General features: G+C 35.9%; 3 protein-coding genes across 5 annotated transcripts in view; all 3 read right to left on the bottom strand.

Annotated features, from left to right (window-relative positions):
* LOC114315891 (phosphate transporter PHO1 homolog 3) overlaps nucleotides 1-19,836 on the bottom strand; it is a 207,001-nt gene that overhangs the window by 81,598 nt on the left and 105,567 nt on the right. The window lies entirely within an intron of this gene.
* LOC145791112 (homoserine dehydrogenase-like) lies at nucleotides 735-4,794 on the bottom strand. Its single transcript, XM_082871028.1, has 7 exons — nucleotides 4,628-4,794; nucleotides 3,926-4,003; nucleotides 3,549-3,664; nucleotides 3,288-3,341; nucleotides 2,455-2,542; nucleotides 2,222-2,314; nucleotides 735-1,038 (listed from the first exon to the last, which is right to left on the bottom strand). Exons 3-7 carry the CDS (start codon nucleotides 3,579-3,581, stop codon nucleotides 971-973), a joined length of 336 nt encoding a protein of 111 aa, XP_082727154.1. The 5' UTR covers nucleotides 3,582-3,664; nucleotides 3,926-4,003; nucleotides 4,628-4,794; the 3' UTR covers nucleotides 735-970.
* Nucleotides 6,124-8,227, bottom strand: LOC145790321 (putative leucine-rich repeat receptor-like serine/threonine-protein kinase At2g19230). Its single transcript, XM_082868067.1, has 6 exons — nucleotides 7,581-8,227; nucleotides 7,422-7,493; nucleotides 6,869-7,161; nucleotides 6,551-6,627; nucleotides 6,320-6,418; nucleotides 6,124-6,216 (listed from the first exon to the last, which is right to left on the bottom strand). Exons 1-3 carry the CDS (start codon nucleotides 7,709-7,711, stop codon nucleotides 6,966-6,968), a joined length of 399 nt encoding a protein of 132 aa, XP_082724193.1. The 5' UTR covers nucleotides 7,712-8,227; the 3' UTR covers nucleotides 6,124-6,216; nucleotides 6,320-6,418; nucleotides 6,551-6,627; nucleotides 6,869-6,965.

Below are 19,836 nucleotides of genomic sequence, written 5' to 3'. Positions count from 1 at the left end.
GGAGGCGATGATGGAGATGGCGACGGCGATCACTACAAGAATTACCACTTTTGGCAACAAAAAAATTGGTCGCTAAGAGTCAATTTTTGGTCGGCAAAAGTTATCCGCGACCAATTTTTTTGGTCGCTACTTTGGTCTCCAATTGAGGGTCGGCAAAAGTAATTCGCGACCAAAATTATGGTTGGTCGGCAAAAGTTGGATTTCGCGACTAAATTTTTGGTCGCTAAATATTTAATTACTGCGACTAATTTTTTTTGTCGCCAAAACACTTTGGTCGCAAAAAGTAATATTTTCCCGACCAAAAAGTTTGGTCGCCAATTATCACATTCAACGATTAAAAAGTTTGGTCGCCAATTATCACATTCAACGACCAAAAAGTTTGGTCGCCAATTGTGACATTCCGCAACCAAAATTTTTAGTCGCCAATCATGACATTCCGCGACCAAAAAATTTTGGTCGCCAATCATGACATTCCGCGACCAAAAAGTTTGGTCGTCAATTGTGACATTTCACGACCAAAAAAGGTTTTGGTTGCCATTTATTACTTTTCGCGACCAAACCTTTTGGTCGGCAAAAGTGAGTTTCCACAACCAAGAGCTGTTTTGGTCGGCAATAGATGTATTTTTTGCGACCGAAACTCTTGGTCGGCAATTGTCATTTTTTGCGAAAAAAAATAATTTATTTGTTGCGACTAATAAATTGGTCGCCAAAGCAGGAAAACAATACACCTGTAATTCCTAATAATTCATTCAATCCATAATAAACCTATAATTTTAAAGCATCATTCAAATTAACTGAATCATTAACATTTGACACAATACATAATTCATTAACATTCGACACAATACAACTATTCTAAGTTTTCATTCACAAGTCACATCCATCTAGCATAACAAATTGAAACAATACATAATTCAGATTTACAGCATCAAGAAAATTGCTTAATCCACTAAGTTGCCTTGATAGCCAATCAAAAAGATCCTTGTGCCCTTCCGTGCCACGCTTTGCATCCATCAAAGCAGTAGTGATGTAAGGCACCTAATAAAGAAACAGAATTGGAAAAAAAATAATCAAAGAAGCATGATAGTGGCAGCAACACTGGATTGCAAACCCGTATCTTTGCAAAAATCAATTAAATCCTATAAACATGTACATCGTATTGAGACAACTAGGTGGCATAATAAAACTGTACCTGTTGCTGTACCAGCAAATTTCAGTACACAATGATTAATAAGCTAACAGCCATAACAAATACAGGCATAGTTAACTATCAAAGCTCCATTGATTCAGTTCACTTTTATATATGATTTTTTAATAAAGTTGGTAAAGTTTATTTTAATGAATAATACCACATATTAATTAAAACATGAATGATTCTGATGTTCTTAGTTTTAGATTAAACTTTGGGTTGTAGATGAGCAGCTTGAGCAGACATTCAATCAGCACTGATGATCAAGGCCCCTAATCTAAGTAATCACACACAAAAGATTAACGTGTACCAAAAAAAAAATATAAATTTGCAGTTCACATAAATAAGGTGGCATAACATTTGTGCCTCCTTTCCGTTCTCTTTCCCAAGACATCAAGGGAAAGCATATTCATCCATTCTGCTACCCTACCTACCAGATATGATATGAATGAATACATCTGACGAGTTTTCCTTAAAAATAATAATAGAAAACAAAATCCTTAACCATAATGAGGGAAAACTCCAAAAAAAAAAAAATCACATTCATTTGTACAATGGTCGGAAGTCACTCACTTTCCTATAACAAATTAGAAACTAATGGCAAAAAAAAGATATATTTTAGCAGAAATCCTTCAATACAGAACAAAAATTTCAAGAAACAAACAAACAAACAAGAAATGACCAAGCATCATATATAGATATCAAAGTAATGTATAACGCAAAATTCTTACAAAATATATGCTTTCTGTCAAAAAGTTTAAGAAACAAATAAATTCATTAATCTAATACTAATAAAATGCCATAGGAATTTTGAATTAAGCTCACAGTTTTCATTGTCTTGCCTTTTTCTTTTCAACAAAAATTGGAAATGAATAACAGGAATAGACAAACAGTCAAGGTAAAAAAGACCTTATAATTGACAATTTGGACCCATATCACTAATTATTTAGATATGGCTTTTCTATACCAAGAAGAATCCTAGAATTCAGCTAAACTGATTTATTAAAATGGTAACATCATAAATTATTAAACCTGGTTCAGTGTAACCAAGGCTTTTAGCAGATTTGACAACTTGGCTGAATGGCTTTCCATCTTCTACCTCGCTCATTACATAACCCATCGTACCTATTCACATACAAGGATATGAAACAAAATGATAAAATTACAACTTAAAAAACAAAGCATGTTCGATATATGCAAGCAAGCATGAAGAAGAAATAAGACATTTCAAAAAAAAAATAAAAAAATAAAAATAAATGCTATACCACTTAAGCTCCCAATGATATGGTGCATGAGATCTCCAGATGAAAGTATACGATTTAAGGATGCTATAACAGGGAGGCCAGCACCAACCTACCAGTTGTCATAGCATGAAATTATTATTTTTTATTAAATATCACAGCATGAAATTATGCAGACTATAAATGATTAGTCCTATCAAGCTCAATTTTTATAAACAAAAACTAACAGAAACAATGAAATTTTTATAGTTATAGGAGAAGCAGAAGCAGGTTTAGGGAGCAAGATCTACTCAAGATAAATGGTTTTTCCCAAATGAAACAACTAATTGGCCAAAACTATTTAGAAGAGCTTATATTAAAAACAAGACTCCGTAAAGAGGTTTCCAATTTATTACAGTGTCTTCCAAGTACCACCAAAACCACTGAAGAATTTATTACAAACCGCTTACAAACAGTGTATGGAAGACATTCATAAGTCATAACTGGTTGAATGCTAATATTGGCAGACCCATCTCTACATCAAACAGAAAGCATACAAGCTGAAATATTTAAACCTACATTAACAGACTTTATACATCTTAACTGGTTCGTAATTGCAGTAATATGTGAAAGAATACAACAATGTATTTCAATTTAGTATAATTTCATCAACTGAATCACAATTTCAGTCTTGAATATTAGCTCTAAAAGACAAAGAAGAGATTAGCAAAAATTTCAGTTTTGATCTGCAAGTCATAATCATCTGTCCACTCACTATTGCACAACAATAGTCTCCGACCATCACATTCATATGTTATCTATGTTCGAAGGTGTAAAAACACTTCTATCTGCACCAACCAAGTAAAAAGCACACTCACAGTTGACTCATGTCGAATGCGACGTGGATATGCAAGCAACTTATCATAATCTTCCTACAATCCAGACAAAAAATAACTTTTCTTCAGACAACAGAAAGCAAATGAAATATTATATGAAATTTTTCCCCACAATTTGTCATGGTAAGCAGAACAATCAAACAGCAACCACATACTATCATTACCTTTATCACAAACAGAAACATCAAAAGGCATCCATTAACAAACTAGGGTGCGTAAGAAATACATAAAAGGATTAGTTACCATTGAAGAACTAAGAGGCTTCTTATTGGCCATCACAACACAACAACCCAAATCTACCACTCAGTTTAGCACTCCAATAGGCTCAGAACTGGCAGAGCAATCAATGAATGCCAAACCTGCTGCAACAATTATTTCTTGCAATCATTCCAGACTGATCTGAGGCTGAAATTATGATGTACAAACTCTAGCTCAAGATATATGGAGACAAAGTTGAATGCCGGCACTTCTTTTTTAAGTTCACATGGGATAGTAAATAGAACACATGCTGGGAAGATAAACTGCTATGTCACCACCTTATGCAACACCATCTCTAAAAGTTTGGTAACGTTCAAACGCACAACAAGAGAACCAACATTACAGCTCAAATGTGCACAAACCTCTAGATCTACCCAGAAGAGTTGCAACATCGATGATTTTTCCCATAGCTTCAGGGTTTGAAAATACCTTGCATTGACCTACACAAGTACCCGACAATAACAAGAAGTGTAAGCATGTTGATTGGCTTTGATAAGCCAATAGCACTAGTTTGAGCTTTTTCAGTTTTTTGTTGTTAGTATGCTAATATATCATTTATAAAACACTAATTACATATACATATAAGAAAAGGTCAAAGATCAGACAAAAATTTATTCTTCCTCTTTTTTATGAGTAGCACCATCACCATTTTGTCCCTCTGTATGTATAATCGAGCCTAGGTACTTTGGTTATTAGCCTGCAATTATAACTACCACCTCATTTGTATTTCAGGTTTTACAAAAGTAGCATTTCATACACTCAGTTTTAGTCCAACTTATCTTAAACCTTCTTCATTTTAGAGCGTCTTTCTAAACTTCTAATTTAGTATTACTCCTTCTCTTCTCTTTTTTGTCAAAGCGTACAAGCGTTATACTTAAAATAGGGCTGACTGTTTTGATTTTCTGTTATGTCTCTGAAATTTTTCTACACCAAAATTCACTCCGAGTGATACATGAAGCACCTCAGACATGAAAAAGAGAAATACAGGACACACCCACACTGCAGTCACTACCATATCCCTAATGCAAACATACAATAATTAAAAAATCACTAGGTTCACTTACACTTGTTTTCATTATGATCATAGTTCTATCATACATGTTGATGTAGGACAAATAGGGACAGCGCTGTAAGGGCAGTTCTGGGGCTGTGAAAGTGCTGAAATCTAAGAAAGAAAGAAAGGAGAAGAAGAAGATAGGTCTAAGAATCACTCCTAGAATTCCTTAGGCATCACATAATCCATAAGAAGCTTCAAAAGCTCTGAAAAATTCTCTAAAATATGAACTCTATCGAATTATAAGCATTACATGGCTTTACATAGAATTAGAAGACTTCCTAAACCAACTATAACAAAAAAAAGGAAACCATTATAATATATTTGATTTCTAAAACTAATTTAAGACTAAATAAGAAATATAAATAAAACCCAATTAAATAACTTGACTCACAAGACGACCCATGGGCGACCCCTACAGCCATGATAACAATAAAGAAAATTACCAAAATACGTTTGACCTAAAAATCCTACAAAACATAAAAATAATAATAAAATAATACTGGAAACGTAATTATATAAAATTCCTATCAATTTCACTATGAAATCATGCCAATGTCCAAATATTATTGTTTGTTTGAATTTAGTTCCTGAGCTTCTTATACTCTGCACCACATGCCCTTTATCATATCAATATATCTATTTGTGACTCCTTTATTTTCCAAAATCTACCGTATTTTGTCTTCCTCTCATTGACTTTCTCCAAGCACAGAAAAACCGTATGAAGTTCATTTATTCAAGCAACTCATGAAAAATCAAACAGCATCCAACAGTTTTATATTATCCAAAACAGAGTTATGACGTTAATTTAATTCCAATTACATCAATCCGGCAGAAGTATTTTATTCTTCCTTCTAAGGGTAATGTTGTTCGGGTACATTTTCCTTGTTGGTCACAGTTTTATATTATGCAACACAGAATTATGAGGTTCATGTAATTCTAGTTGCATCAATCCAGCAGAAGTATTTTATTCTTCCTTCTAAGGCTGGTGTTCTTTGGGTACATTTTCCTTGTTGGGAACCAACAAAGCTTCTACCACATCAGCTGCAACATATCTAACCATGACAAGAAAAAGCAATTACATGATTCTGTTGACAGCATCATGAGTACTGCATGGCATCAGAAGGCACCAAAAAGACAAGACCAGAGTCCTTTTCCTTCCAAAAATGGCTTGCCTAATGTTGTCCCTATACATCATGGAGAATTACTAATTTTCTTTTTCTTTTTTCAATATTTTGAAGAAAATCAAGACATTATATTTTATTAGGGAAGAGGGATGAAAAGGTCAGACCCCTGACAAGTCAATGGATTGGGGTGTTCTGCTTGTCCACGTACTAGTTGCCCTGCCACAGGGGGTTCTATCACTGAGGATTTCTTGTAAATTCAATCGAGAAAGCTTCCTACTATTTATCACTACTTAATTAACTTTGCAATCTAGCATTGAACAAGAAGTTTAGGTGATCAATACAAAAGAAAGTTAACAGTGTTTTGCTTAATCTAATTCTTACCTTCAACATCCAAATCACCACACCCAACAGCATGTAGCTCTCTAGCAAGTTCCTGTGTCTTCTCATATGCCACTGCTAGCATTCTAACATACTGTAACCTCAGGCGAATACAAATGAAATCACAATCCAACTTTATCTTCAAATGGACAATGGGGTTAAGGAAGAACAAAAACATTAACAATTATTCAACTCACCAATAGAAGTCCGCCTTCTTCCATAGTAGGTGGGTTAACGAGAGATGGTTTTATCAACAATTTGTCAAGAAGTGTTGTAAGTCGCTGCTCCAAAACTCGCTGCATACAAGCACAGAAACTGGTCAAAATTATGAAACTGCCAACCAATATGATCCTGGTATCTAAACTTCATCCAAGTCCACTGTCATGAAACCCATAAAGGACAAAAGAAGGGACTCCTTGTCAGAATACCTGGACCAAAATCGACATAACATCTTTCGGAGAAGGAAATACAGCTGTTATTGTGGCTGCTTCTTCACGCACAGTATCTGCAAATCAATACTAACAGATTGGGGTCATGCTAATGACAACCCATTGTGCTATCAGTTAGGGGAAGTAAAGGCCAAAAATATTAAGACTCTCAATCTATATAAGATGTCTTTTTTATTAATATTAAATAAATACATACATATATATATATATATTATACATATTAATCAGGGAGAGCAAGAGAGAGAGAACGAGAGACGCGAGCGAGAGGGAAGGCAAGAGAGAGAGAGAGAGGCTTACGGTGGTCGAAATCGACTGGATGGAGGTCGAGGTCGATGGCTTCGTAGACGATTACTATGAATGTTACTTAATGTGGCCTACTTAATGTTACTGAATGTTACTTAATGTTACTTAATGAGGTCGTTAATGGCTCTCCATAAAATCTTGGGGGTTTGAATTCCAAGCACCTCTCTTTGTGGAAAGTTTCCAGCTCCTTCATGAATGCTGCTTGCTCTTCCTCTGTTCCGGCCTCATCGCCCCCATTAGCATTTGTTTCCAAGAATGACTTGTTTGAGGTCTTGTATGATAAATCCCTGCAAACAAACAAGCTATACTGCTGGTTACCAGTATCATGAGAGGGAATCCTTCCCATATAAATCTTTTTGTTCCTATTGGGATGTTTTTGTAGAGGGCAAAGAAAATGAAAGAGAAATGAGAAATAAAGTAGAAGTTAATTTATTTTTTCTTTTAGGGAATGCCATAAGTTTTCCTCCTGTTGTTGCCAAAACTGGAACATGTAATTTTAAAATGCTTAGATAGTTAGAGTTGCATTGGTGAAGAAGAAAATACTTACAAATACTTCAATGATTTGAGACCAAACAGAGCAGGAGCTATTTCCCCAGTCAAATCACTAGAGGAAAGGTTCCTGAATGAAAGAAATGTAACTCCATTTAGAGATTAAATGGTTATGGTCAGTGTTGATATATAGGCATAAAGATGGTAGGATACTCACAATGATGTAATTTTTGGTGAATTGTTACCATTGTAGCTGCAATTTACATTATTCCATGAAGAATTCATTGGCTTGTACGGATCTCCTTGCCAATTTTTCTTCACCCGATACGTCAATGAGATATTCACCATAGCATCAACTAATATTTTAGAAGGTAAAAAGAGAATGATATGAAACAAGTTAAGCCGAGTAGAGGAGAATGAAACAAGAGCAGATGAAAAGCAGTATAGATGAGAAAAACTAACATGGTGTTTGTGCAAATTAATTTCAAACGAGTGTTGATTTGTAAAAATTAAGAACCCGACATGGAGAAGTTATTACAAGCAATAAAATTCTGCAAAACTAAGAAACCTGTAGTCATTATTGCTCAGGGAGTCAATTGGGAAAAATGTATCGATCTGCACCGAAATACAAATCTCAAACAAGAATCGAAATTCAGAACATGGAACACATACAGTAATAAATTACGAATCGAACCCAGATCTGGAAAAGTTTTCTTCTGAATGTTCACATTGAATAAACACATCGGATACAAAAAATTATTCAAATTACGAAGAAATTAAACAAATGAGAGCGATGCGAATAAAAAATTGAATCAATTAAACAAAAAAATTCAACAGAACAATTGAATCAATAAAGTAACCTTCAGATCAGCGAACCAAGCAGAGACATTCGGGATCTATAAATTGTGGATCTTAGATCTGCTAATAGAAGTTGTGTATATGTGTGTATGTAATTTCGAAACACAGAGAGAGAGAGAGAGAGAGAGAGAGAGGGGAGAGAGAGAACCTGCTTGCTTGTGAAGGATTAACAGACTGATAGCGCGAGACAGAGAGGGAGAGAGAACCTGTGATCTGAGGCGGTGGCGGTGGTGATTTGCGGCTGCGGCGGTGGCGATGTGCGACGTACGGTGAGCGACTGTGGTGAGGGACTGTGCTGAGATAAGGTGGGGTGAGGTTTGGTGGTGATGTGTGAGAGAGAGGACTTTTGTGTTTGTTCAAAACGAGAATGGAAGAGGGCGCGAATATTAAAAGTAATTTCCCCCGCAAAGTTTTAGACCAATTTAGCGACTAAATTGGTTATTTGTCGCCAAATAACGCATATATGACTAAAACTTCCTGTAGCTAGAACTTTTCGTAAAAAAAACTTTTAAAAAATCCCTATATACCAAAAATACTAAAATTCAATATATTTTTCATATTTTGTGTATTTATTAATTTTTAAAAATATTTTTTTATAATATTTTACTTTTTAGATACATTTAAGTAAGATAGATCTAAAAAAGTAAAAAAAAAAATACTTACAATTTTTAAAATATTCACTTAAAAAAAACCCGAAGGGTAGTGAAATGGTGGAGGAAAGGTAATAGTAGTAGTAGTAGTGGTGGTAGCAGTAGTGGTAGTAATGGTAGTCGTAGAGATGGAGTGGCAACAGTGGTAATAATGGTGGTAGTGGAATGACATTTGCAGTAGTGGTGAAGGTGGTAGAGGAGATGGGCGGTGAGAGAGAGATGGGTGAGAGACAGATAGAGAAGAGAGATAGAGAGAGAGAGACAGAGTGATGAGCGAGAGAGAGAGAGAGACAAAATGGCCGCTAAAAGTGCATTTTCTTGTAGTGGAGAGCTCGGTAAATAAAAAATATGAGAGGGAGAGAGTAGGCAAGATGAACACAATGGGGGAGAGAGACAGACAGACACATAGAGAGAAATAAAGAGAGAAGGGTGATGAGTGAGAGAGAGACAGACAGACACACAAAGAGAAAGAGAGAGAGAAGAGTAATGAGTGAGAGAGAGAAAGAGATATATATATATATATAGAGAGGGGAGAGAAAAAGAGATAGAGAGACAGACAGACAGACAGACAGAAAGATAAGTGAGTGAGAGAGAGAGAGAGACAAAGTGGTCGCTAAAAGTGCATTTTCTTGTAGTGAAGAGCTCGGTAAATAGAGAAGAGGGGAAAGAGAGAGTGAGCAAAGTGAATACAATAGGGGAGAGAGACAGACAGACAGAGACACAGAGAGAAAGAGAGAGAGAAGAATGAGAGACAGACATAGAGAGAGAAAGTGAGAAAGAATAGTGATGAGTGAGAGAGAGACAGAGAGAGTAAGAGATAGAGACATAGACAGAAAGAAATAAGAGATGAGTTAGAGATAGACAAAGAGAGAGAGAAAGAGAGCGAAAAGAGATGATCGAGAGAAAGACATAGAAAAAGAGAGAGATAAAAAGAGAAGAAAGATGAGCATGAGAGACAGAGAGAGAGAGAGAGAAGAGAGACGAGTGAGAGAGATAAAGAAAGAAAAAAGATGAGAGAGATAAAGAGAAGAGAGATGAGCGAGAGACAAAGAGAAAAAGAGACAGAGACAAAGACAGACAGACAGAGAAGAATGATGAGTGAGAGAGAGAAAAAGAAGAGAGAGAGAAAAAGAGAGAGACAAAGAGAAAAAGAGATAGAGAGTGAGAGACAAAAAAAGAGATTGAGAGAAAGGAAAGAGAGAGAGATAGACAAAGAGAGAAAGAGACAGAAAAAGAGACAGAGAGAGATGAGAGATGAATGAGAGAAATAGAGAGATGAACGAGAGAGACAGAGAGAGAGATAGAGAGGAGATATGAGCGAGAGAGACAAAGAGAGAGAGATAGAGAGAAGAGAGATGAGACAGAGATGCGAGAGAGCTCAAGAATAAAGATGAACAAGATAGATAGAGAGAAGAGAGATGAACGAAAGAGACAGAGAGAGAAGAGAGATAAAGAGAGAGATAAAGAGAGAGATAGAGAGAGAGAGAAAGAGAGAGACAGAGACAAAGATAGAGGCAGAGACAGAGTAGGAAAGAGAAAGAGACAGAGAGAAACAAGAGATGAATAAGAGATAAACAAAGAGAGAGAAAGAGAGCGAAAAGAGATGATCGAGAGAAATACATAGAAAAAGAAAGAGGTAAAGAGAGAAGAAAGATGAGTAGGAAAGACAGAGAGTGAGATAGAGAGAAGATAGATGAATAAGAGAGATAGAGAAAGAAAAAAAAATGAGAGAGATAGAGCGAAGAGAGATGAGCGAAAGACAAAGAGAAAAAGAGACAAAGACAAACAAATAGAGAAGAGTGATGAGTGAGAGAGAGAAAAAGAAGAGAGACAAAGAGAGAGAGAGAGAGAGAGACAAAGAGAGAAAGAGATAGAGAGTGAGAGTCAGAAAAAGAGACAGAGAGAGAAGAGAGATAAACGAGATAGACAGAGAGAGAGATAGAGATAAGAGAGATGAGCGAGAGAGACATAGAGAGCAGAGAGATGAATGAGAGAGACAGAGAGAGAGAGAGATAGAAATAAGAGAGAGATGAACAATAGAGACAGAGAGAAAAGAGAGATGAGAGAGAGTGAGAGAAGAGAGATAAGCAAGAGAGATAGAGACAACAGAGATGAACGAAAGAGACAGAGAGAGATAGAGAAATGAGAGAAGAGATAAATGAGTGAGAGACACAGAGAGAGAGAGAGACATATAGACAGATAGACAAACAGACAGAGAGAGAAAAGTGATGAGTAAGACAGAGAAAGAGAATAGAGAGAGGAAGATAAAAAAATAGGTGAAAAGAGACAGACAAAGAGAGAGAGAGAGAGAGAAAGAGTGAAAAAGATAAACGAGAGAGATACAGGGAGAGATGAGCGAGAGAGATAAAGAGAAGAGAGACAAAGAGAAACGAGAGATAGAGAAAATAGAGATGAGCGAGAGACACAGAGAGAGAGATAGAGAAGAGTGATGAGTGAGAGAGAGAAAGAGAAGAGAGATAGACAGATAGAGAAGAGTGACGAGTGAGAGAGAGAAAGAGAAGAGAGACAGAGATAGAGACACAGAGAGAAAAAGAGAGACAGATAAATAGAAAGAGAGAGAAAGAGTGATGAGTGAAAGTAAATTTTTATTTTTCTTTCAGCGACGAAAATATTTTAGTTGCCAAAACTATATATACCGCGACCAAAATAATTTTTAGTCGCTGAAATTAAAGTTTTGCCGACCAAACTTTTGGTTGCGAAAGATAAAAAATAATTTTTTATTTTTCTTTTAGCGACGAAAATATTTTAGTTGCCAAAACTATATATATCGCGACCAAAATAATTTTTAGTCGCTGAAGTTAAGGTTTTGCCGACCAAACTTTTGGTTGCGAAAGATAAAAAATAATTTTTTATTTTTCTTTCAGCGACTAAAACCTTTTAGTTGCCAAAACTATATATACCGCGACCAAAATAATTTTTAGTCACTGAAATTAAAGTTTTGCCGACCAAACTTTTGGTCGCGAAACATAAAAAATAATTTTTTATTTTTCTTTTAGCGACTAAAATATTTTAGTTGCCAAAACTATATATACCGCGACAAAAATAATTTTTAGTCGCTGAAATTAAGGTTTTGCCGACCAAACTTTTGGTCGCGAAACATAAAAAATAATTTTTTATTTTTCTTTCAGCGACTAAAATATTTTAGTTGCCAAAACTATATATACCGCGACCAAAATAATTTTTAGTTGCTGAAATTAAAGTTTTGCCGACCAAACTTTTGGTCGCGAAAGATAAAAAATAATTTTTTATTTTTCTTTTAACGACAAAAATATTTTAGTTGCCAAAACTATATATACTGCGACCAAAATAATTTTTAGTCGCTGAAGTTAAGGTTTTGCCGACCAAACTTTTGGTTGCGAAACATAAAAAATAATTTTTTATTTTTCTTTCAGTGACTAAAATATTTTAGTTGTCAAAACTATATATACTGCGACGAAAATAATTTTTGGTCATTGAAATTAAAGTTTTGTCGACCAAACTTTTGGTCGCGAAAGATAAAAAATAATTTTTTATTTTTCTTTCAGCGATGAAAATATTTTAGTTGCCAAAACTATATATACGGCGACCAAAATATTTTTTAGTCGCTGAAATTAAAGTTTTGCCGACCAAACTTTTGGTCGCGAAAGATAAAAAATAAATTTTTATTTTTCTTTCAGCAGCTAAATTATTTTAGTTGCCAAAACTATATATACAGCAACAAAAAGGAGTGGGCACCGAAGGAGAGAAAGAAAATTCAAATCCCGCTCCCACTGAAAATCAAATTTCCCCCCAAACTTTTGGCGACCAAACGTCAAATTAGTCGCAAAAATAGGTTCTTTCGCCGACAAATTTTTTTAGTTGCCAAATCTTAATCAACGGCGACTAAAATATTAGTCGCTAAAAGTACTAATTTGGCGACTAATTTTTTTTGGTTGCTGAAAATAAGGTTTTCGCGACCAAATTTTTGGTCGCCAAAAAATATGTGACCTTTCGCGACCAAATTTGTAGTTGGTCGGCAAAAGTATACCACTTTTTGCAACCAACATATTTTTTGGTCGCCAAAATATAACTTTCTGCGAACAAAAATATTTGGTCGCCAAAAATAATGATCATTTGCGACTAATTAAAATTTGGTCGCCAAATGTCATTTTTTTGCGACAAAAATTTTTTTGGTTGGCAAAAGTGGTCGCAAAATGTGTAAATTCTTGTAGTGGATCGTGATTTGAGGCGATGATGGTGGTGGTGATCTGAGGCGATGATGGAGATAGCGGCGACAGGGAGAAGTCGAAGATGAAAGAAGATGAGGAGAGAGATAGATCTAGGGAAGGAGATCGTCGTTGAGATCGACAAGAGAGAGAGAGAGAGAGAGAGATATCAAATTTTTATGTGATAGATGTGCGTGGGATTGAGGGACTTAAGACATCAAAAAATAATTTTGTAGATCTCTTCTATTACTAAAAATGAGAAAGGAGTTTTAGACTAATTTTTCCTTAATTAAAACCGTTCTTTGACCCATCGTAGATATCTTTATCAAATAAAATTCAACAAAAACACGAAGAACATAAATCATCCACACTTATTTCTCATTATTATAGGACTAACATATTACAAATTCAGAACATATATTTAAAATTTTATTAAAAAATATTAATGTATAATTCAAATTCATTTTGTTCATAAATCTCATATAATATCTATTAAATTGTCACCGCACGTTTAAAATCAAGGTGAAAATTCTTGTTATTTTTTCTGGGATTATAGCTTTAGTTTTATCGACTTTTGGTCAATTGGAGTGACTCTAGAAATTGCGAAGAGAAACAATCAACACGTTAGAACAAGACAATATTCCCATTCATTCCTCATGATTTTTGTCGAAGACTTTATTACTAATTAGTAAGAGAAAAGTATATTGTATTAGAGTAGGACTATGATATCTCACTTTTCTTTTCTTTTATTTCTACATTCTTTTATATTTTTCTTTTTTCCTTCATTCTTTTATATTATTATATTATCTGATGACATATTATTTTCTTTCATTACACATTTGTCATTTAATTAATAACATTTACATAAACAAATTTGAAATATTATTTATCATCGAATTTGTTCTACCTATATTTATATCACCTTCTATATATGTATCATATGTATATACAAGATTCATCATATTTAAAAAATAGACAACTTTTCTTCGGTCAATTATATGAATGAATTGAAGAGTCCTGTTGGGCATGAGGTAGGCCCATTCACCCTGGGTCTATCTTAGTGATTTAAAGCGTTCAATTTGTGAGATTCACAGATTAGATTAATCACACAAAAATATTAAATTGATTGAACATAAATAGTCAGATGATCTGATTACATTTATATAAAAAATAATGAAAGATCTATTCTCGAAATCATAGTTACCATTCATTTTTTTAAACATATAAAATCCAATCATGTAGTTACTTTTCCAATCAATTTAATTTTTCACAAAATAATCTACTCAACATGCACTATAAATTGAACACTCTAATCACAAAAATAGAGCCCAAATAGGTCCGCAACTGGCCCAGCAAGACCCTTCCAATAGAGAGAATCTACCTTCACTATAATAGTGAGATTCACCACGTATAAATTTTTCGTAAAATAATTCAGTAGTATATCATAATTTTCTAAACCAAAAATTAATTATGTAACAGTCACTACAACATATAAGAGTTTAGAAATCAAATTTTTTAGTTTTTAAAAGTGAAAATTTTGTTGCAAAAGAAATTTAAGAACCGATTTTTATTGTCGTGAGAATAGTTACTAAAAGGTCGTCCCGAAAACTCAAAAACGCTTTTAGCGACAAAATTTTGAAAATGTTACTAATAAATAGACTTTTAGAAACAAAATAATTTGATCTCAAAATAGTTGCTTTTTTTAGACAAAAAATTTGGTCCCAAAATAATAATAATAATTCGTCACTAATGTTCAATTTTCGTTGCTAAAAATATAATGATCACACTTTTCGCAATAAAAATATTTGATCCCTAAAAAATAACTTTGTCTCTAAATTTTAATTTCTAAAACTTGTATTTTTTTGTATTGGGTGACACTATTTTACATTGTGTCAATAATTAATAAAAAATTATTAAAAATTAAGCATCTTCCAATTTTAAAATTTGAACTTTTGGACCCGTAAAACCCCCCACGAATCCTGTTTTAATTACTCAAACCTCTCCTCTTTTACAAACTCTTCAATCATACAGTTTTCACTATGGAACTTTTCCATGGAGGTCATTTTTCAATGGGTGACTGTTTCATTTCATGTTTCGAAAGAGTCTCTAGAGAGAGAGAGAGAGAGGGAGAGAGAGTTGTTTAAGAGAAACTCACTCCTGCAAACCCTTTATCGACTTTTTTTTTTATAAAAAAAAAGCACTTATATCTGTTAAGATTAAGATACACTCAGAAATCAATCACATACAATAACACAAAAGATTTACGTGGTTCGGTAGTAGCCTACATCCACGGGAGAGATATCCACTATAGAATTTCCCGGAGGGAGTTTACAACACTCACACCTCACTCTCTCTCTATAGCACTCTCACTCACAGATTACATACACTGTGTTTCCTTGCTATCAGCCCCTCCTCTTCATCTCAATTTATACACAAAATAGGAAAAACAAAGTCAAGAAAAATAGGTGGACATTTATAACAAAAAGTAGAAAAAAAATAATGGGTTGGTCTTCCAACTGCCCTCTCCCCTCCTACTCCTTGACTTAGAGCCAGCCTCATTGATTCCTCCATGTGGGCTGGAGCTAACAATTCTCCCCCTCTATGCCCATATGGATAACTGACTTCTCACTTGAAGTCCATCCCGGTCAGATTCTTGCAAACTTGTAGTTTGTCTCTGGTGACAACCTTGGTCATCATGTCAGAGGGATTTTTGTCCATGTGAATCTTCACCAGCTTCATTAGCTTCTTTTCTATCACTTTTCATATCCAATGATACCAAACAACAATGTGTTTTGAACGTGAATGGTACATGGAATTCTTGCTTAGATCAATTACACTCTGACTATCACAATGTACCTTGTACTCTTCCTGCCGTAGACCAAATTCTTGGAGAAACCGCTTCAACCATAACATTTCTTTTCCAGCATTTACGGCAACAATGTACTCTGCCTCTGTTGTAGATAAAGCAACACACTTTTGTAGTTTGGACTGCCATGAATCAACTCCCCCTGCAAAGGTGAGCAGAAATCCTGATGTAGATTTCCTACCATCAAGATCACCCGCCATATCGGCATCTATAAATCCCTCCAAAATTGGTTTAGCTCCCCCAAAACATAAACACATCTTTGAAGTTCCCTTCAAGTATCGAAGAATCCATTTGACCACCTCTCAATGCTCCGTTTTTGGATTGGCGAGGAATCTGCTCACAACGCCAACTGCGTGAGCTATATCTGGTCGGGTACATACCATTACATACATCAAACTCCCTATTGTGAAAGAATAAGGGATTGCCTCAATTTTTTTCCTTTTAGAGTTGGTCGTGGGACTCGAACACTTTGTCACCTTGAAATGGTTGGCCAGTGGTGTGCTGACTGGTTTGGCATCTTTTATGTTGAACCTTTTAATCACCCGTTCAACATATTTCTTCTACAGCCTTATCTTCTTGGCTTTCCTATCACGAACAATCTTCATGCCCAAAATCTATTGTGCTGGGCCTAAATTCTTCATGTCAAAATACTACGACAAGTCTTTTTTCAACTTGTTGATCATAGCAATATCATGTCCGATGATCAGCATATCATCGACATATAACAGTAGGATGATGAAGTTTCCATCTGAAAACCTTCGGAAATATACGCACTGGTCTGCTACCGTTCTTGTGTACTCGTGATCCACCATGAATGAATCAAACTTCTTGTACCATTGTCTCGATGCCTGCTTTAAGCCACAGAGACTTTCTTCAGTTTGCACACTAGATTTTCTTTTCCTTTAACTTCAAATCCTTCTAGCTGGTCCATATAGATCTCTTTCTCTAAGTCACCATGGAGAAAAGCAGTCTTGACATCCATCTGTTCTAGCTCCATATTAAAGCGAGGTGCTAATCCCAAGGCTACTTGAATGAAAGTCATGTTTATAACTGGAGAGAAGATCTCATCAAGGTCAAAATCCAAAACTCTTGACAACTAAGCGAGCTTTATGTTAAAGTAGTTTTCTATTACCATATTTCTTCAACTTATACACCCATTTGTTCTTCAAGGCTTTCCTGCCTCTTGGAAGTGGAACAAGCTCATAAGTATGGTTCTTCTACAAAGAACTCATCTCCTCCTTCATGGCTTGCATCCAATAGTCTTTCTCTGTATGACTCTTTGCTTTCGAAAGACACTCGGGCTTCCCCTCATCAGTAATTAGAATATATTGAGAAATGGGATATTTGGTTGATGGCACGGCAGCTCTTCCAGATCTCCGTAATTGAGGCCCAGTTGCCTCTGGTTGAGGGGGTTGTTCCCCCTACTCAACACCCTTTTCATCAAGGTCTTCATCTCTTTCCTCTTGATCCTCAATTTCTGGCATAGGATCTTGCAACTTTGGCACTTCTTGTTGCACATCATCATATCTAGCATTTTGTGATGGGTCGAGAGATAGTAACAAGTCTAGAGTGTTGACATCTCTAGACTTTGCAGATTTATCAAAATTTGCTATGGTTTGGTTTTCATGCAACACAACATCTCTACTCTTGAACATCTTCTTATTCACTGGGTTCCACAACTTGCACCCAAAAGCTGCATCTGAGTAGCCTACAAATATACATGGAGTGGACTTGTCATCAAGCTTCTGTTTGTTTTCCTTGGAGATATGTGCGAATGCCTTACACCCGAAGACTCTCAAGTGAGCATATGATACCTTTTTTCTGGACCAGACTTCCTCAGGTATCACAAAATTCAATAGGACTGAAGGTGACCTGTTGATAAGATAACAATCTGTTCGGGCGGCTTTAGCCTAGAATGACTTTGCAACTTTTCCATTCTGAGCATGCATTTGACTCTTTCAACGATAATGCGGTTCATCCTCTCTGCTACACCATTGTGTTGTGGGGTACCGGGAGCTGTTGTTTCGTGTCGGATACCTCTGCTGGCACAATATGCTTCAATAGCATTGGAAGTGTACTCGCCACCATTGTCTGTGCGAAGACACTTCAACTTCTTTCCGATCTTTCTTTCCACCATTGCATGGAACTCCTGAAAGTGGTGAAATACCTCATCATTCCTCTTCAAGAAATACACCCATAACTTCCTTGATGCATCATTAATGAAAGTCAGAAAATACCTGCGGTCGCCAAGTGACTCTACTTTGATTGGGCCATAAACATCTGAGTATACCATATTGAGCACTTCTGTCTTCCTCTTGCTCGTTGAACTGAATAATACTCGATGTTGTTTGTCATAAAGGCAATGATCACACGGCTTCAGGGCACTCCCTTTGGATAAGGGTATGCGGGATTGCTTTGCCAACAGATGCAATCACTTCTCATTTATATGAGCCAGTCTTCTATGCCATAAGTTCAATTACTCATTTTCTTCTGCTGCATTAATACTCTCTGGATAGATCTTTGTTTGAGTCTAGTACAGTGCTGAAGACATCTTTCCTACAACGATTGCCAAAGCTCCTCCTGTCAGTTTCTAATGGCTAGTTCTGAATGTACTTGTATAGCCTTGTTGGTCCAAGGTGCTGCCAGAAATAAGATTGAGGCGCAAATTTGGAACGTGCCTCACATCTTTGAGAACTAGCATGTATCCGACATTAGTCTGAATACCAATGTCTCCAATGCTCACAATCTTCGAATAGCTAGAATTCTCCATGTGAACAGTGCCAAAATCTCCAACATTGTATGAGCTGAAGAGTTCTCTGTGGGAAGTGGTGTGATAGGATGCATCTGTGTCTATCACCCATTATGTGTAGCTGTGGTCAGCCACGTGAAGGCAGTCCTCCTCTTCATCAACTACAAGAAGTATTTCATCAGTTGTTGTGGCTGTCGTGTTCTCATCTCCCTTTAACTTACTGCTTTGGCCTTTATCTTTTCAGTTTGGGCAGTTCCTCTTTATGTGAGCCTCCTGGCCACAGTGAAAGCAAGTGAAGCTAGAGTTACTTTGACTTTTACTATCTCTGGATTTACTCCTGTTGTTCCATCTGCCATTACTCTTGCTTCTTCCTCTACCTCTGTTTCTATCTCTCTCTTCTGTGACAAGAGCATGGGACTAATTACCTCTCATGTCTTTCCTCATTGTCTCTTCATTGTACATGGCATCTGTGACCATGCTCATGGTTAGCTTCCCCTCTAGTGCAGAGTTACTGAGAGAAACCACCAACGTCTCCTAGCTATCCAGTAAAGAACTGACTAGTAGAACGGCTTGCATTTCATCATCCAAGGGCATCTTGACAGTTGCAATTTGATTCACCAGATTCTTGAATTCACTGGTGTGCTCGGCGACAGACACACCATTCTTCAACTTTAGATTTACAAGCCTTGTCATTACCAAGGCTTTGTTTTGGTTGGTCTTTGATTGGTACATTTCTTCTAACATTGTCCAGAGGATATATGCATCTGTCTCCTATGCGACATGGTGGAACACACTGTGGTGTATCCATTGTCTGATCTGACCGACAGTCTTCTGGTTCATCTTTATCCAATCTTCATCATTCTCTGCTTCTGGTTTAACCCCTTTTAGAGCAATAAGGTCAAACAGGTCTTTACAGTATAGGAAATCTTCCATCCCCAGCTTCCAGATTCCATAATTGGAAGCATTTAACTTTATCATCAATCCTGAAGTTGATGTGGATTCCTCCATCGTCATCTTGCTTTTTACAGAAACTCTAATTCAAAAATTTGACCATACGGATCTCTCCGGAATTCTCTAAATAGTTGGAAACCACTATTGGCTCGCCAAAATTGAACTTCAAATGGCTCAAATCTAGCCACAATAAG

The sequence above is a fragment of the Camellia sinensis genome, chromosome 5 (assembly GCF_055761805.1).
Source record: "Camellia sinensis isolate YWXY chromosome 5, ASM5576180v1, whole genome shotgun sequence".
NCBI lineage: Eukaryota > Viridiplantae > Streptophyta > Magnoliopsida > Ericales > Theaceae > Camellia > Camellia sinensis.
This window is presented reverse-complemented; position numbering and strand designations above follow the sequence as displayed.

Excerpts from the sequence above, each read along its gene's own strand:
- LOC145791112 (XM_082871028.1), bottom strand. The coding sequence starts at position 3,581 with ATGGCCAATAAGAAGCCTCTTAGTTCTTCAATG. Across the intron at positions 2,315-2,454 it reads TATCATTGGGAGCTTAAGTG|GTACGATGGGTTATGTAATG; the intron begins GTATAGCATTTA and ends GTATGTGAATAG. Across the intron at positions 1,039-2,221 it reads CCTTGGTTACACTGAACCAG|GTGCCTTACATCACTACTGC; the intron begins GTTTAATAATTT and ends TTTCTTTATTAG.
- LOC145790321 (XM_082868067.1), bottom strand. The coding sequence starts at position 7,711 with ATGGTGAATATCTCATTGACGTATCGGGTGAAGAAAAATTGGCAAGGA. Across the intron at positions 7,494-7,580 it reads TCACCAAAAATTACATCATT|GAACCTTTCCTCTAGTGATT; the intron begins GTGAGTATCCTA and ends TCTTTCATTCAG. Across the intron at positions 7,162-7,421 it reads CTCAAATCATTGAAGTATTT|GGATTTATCATACAAGACCT; the intron begins GTAAGTATTTTC and ends GTTTGTTTGCAG.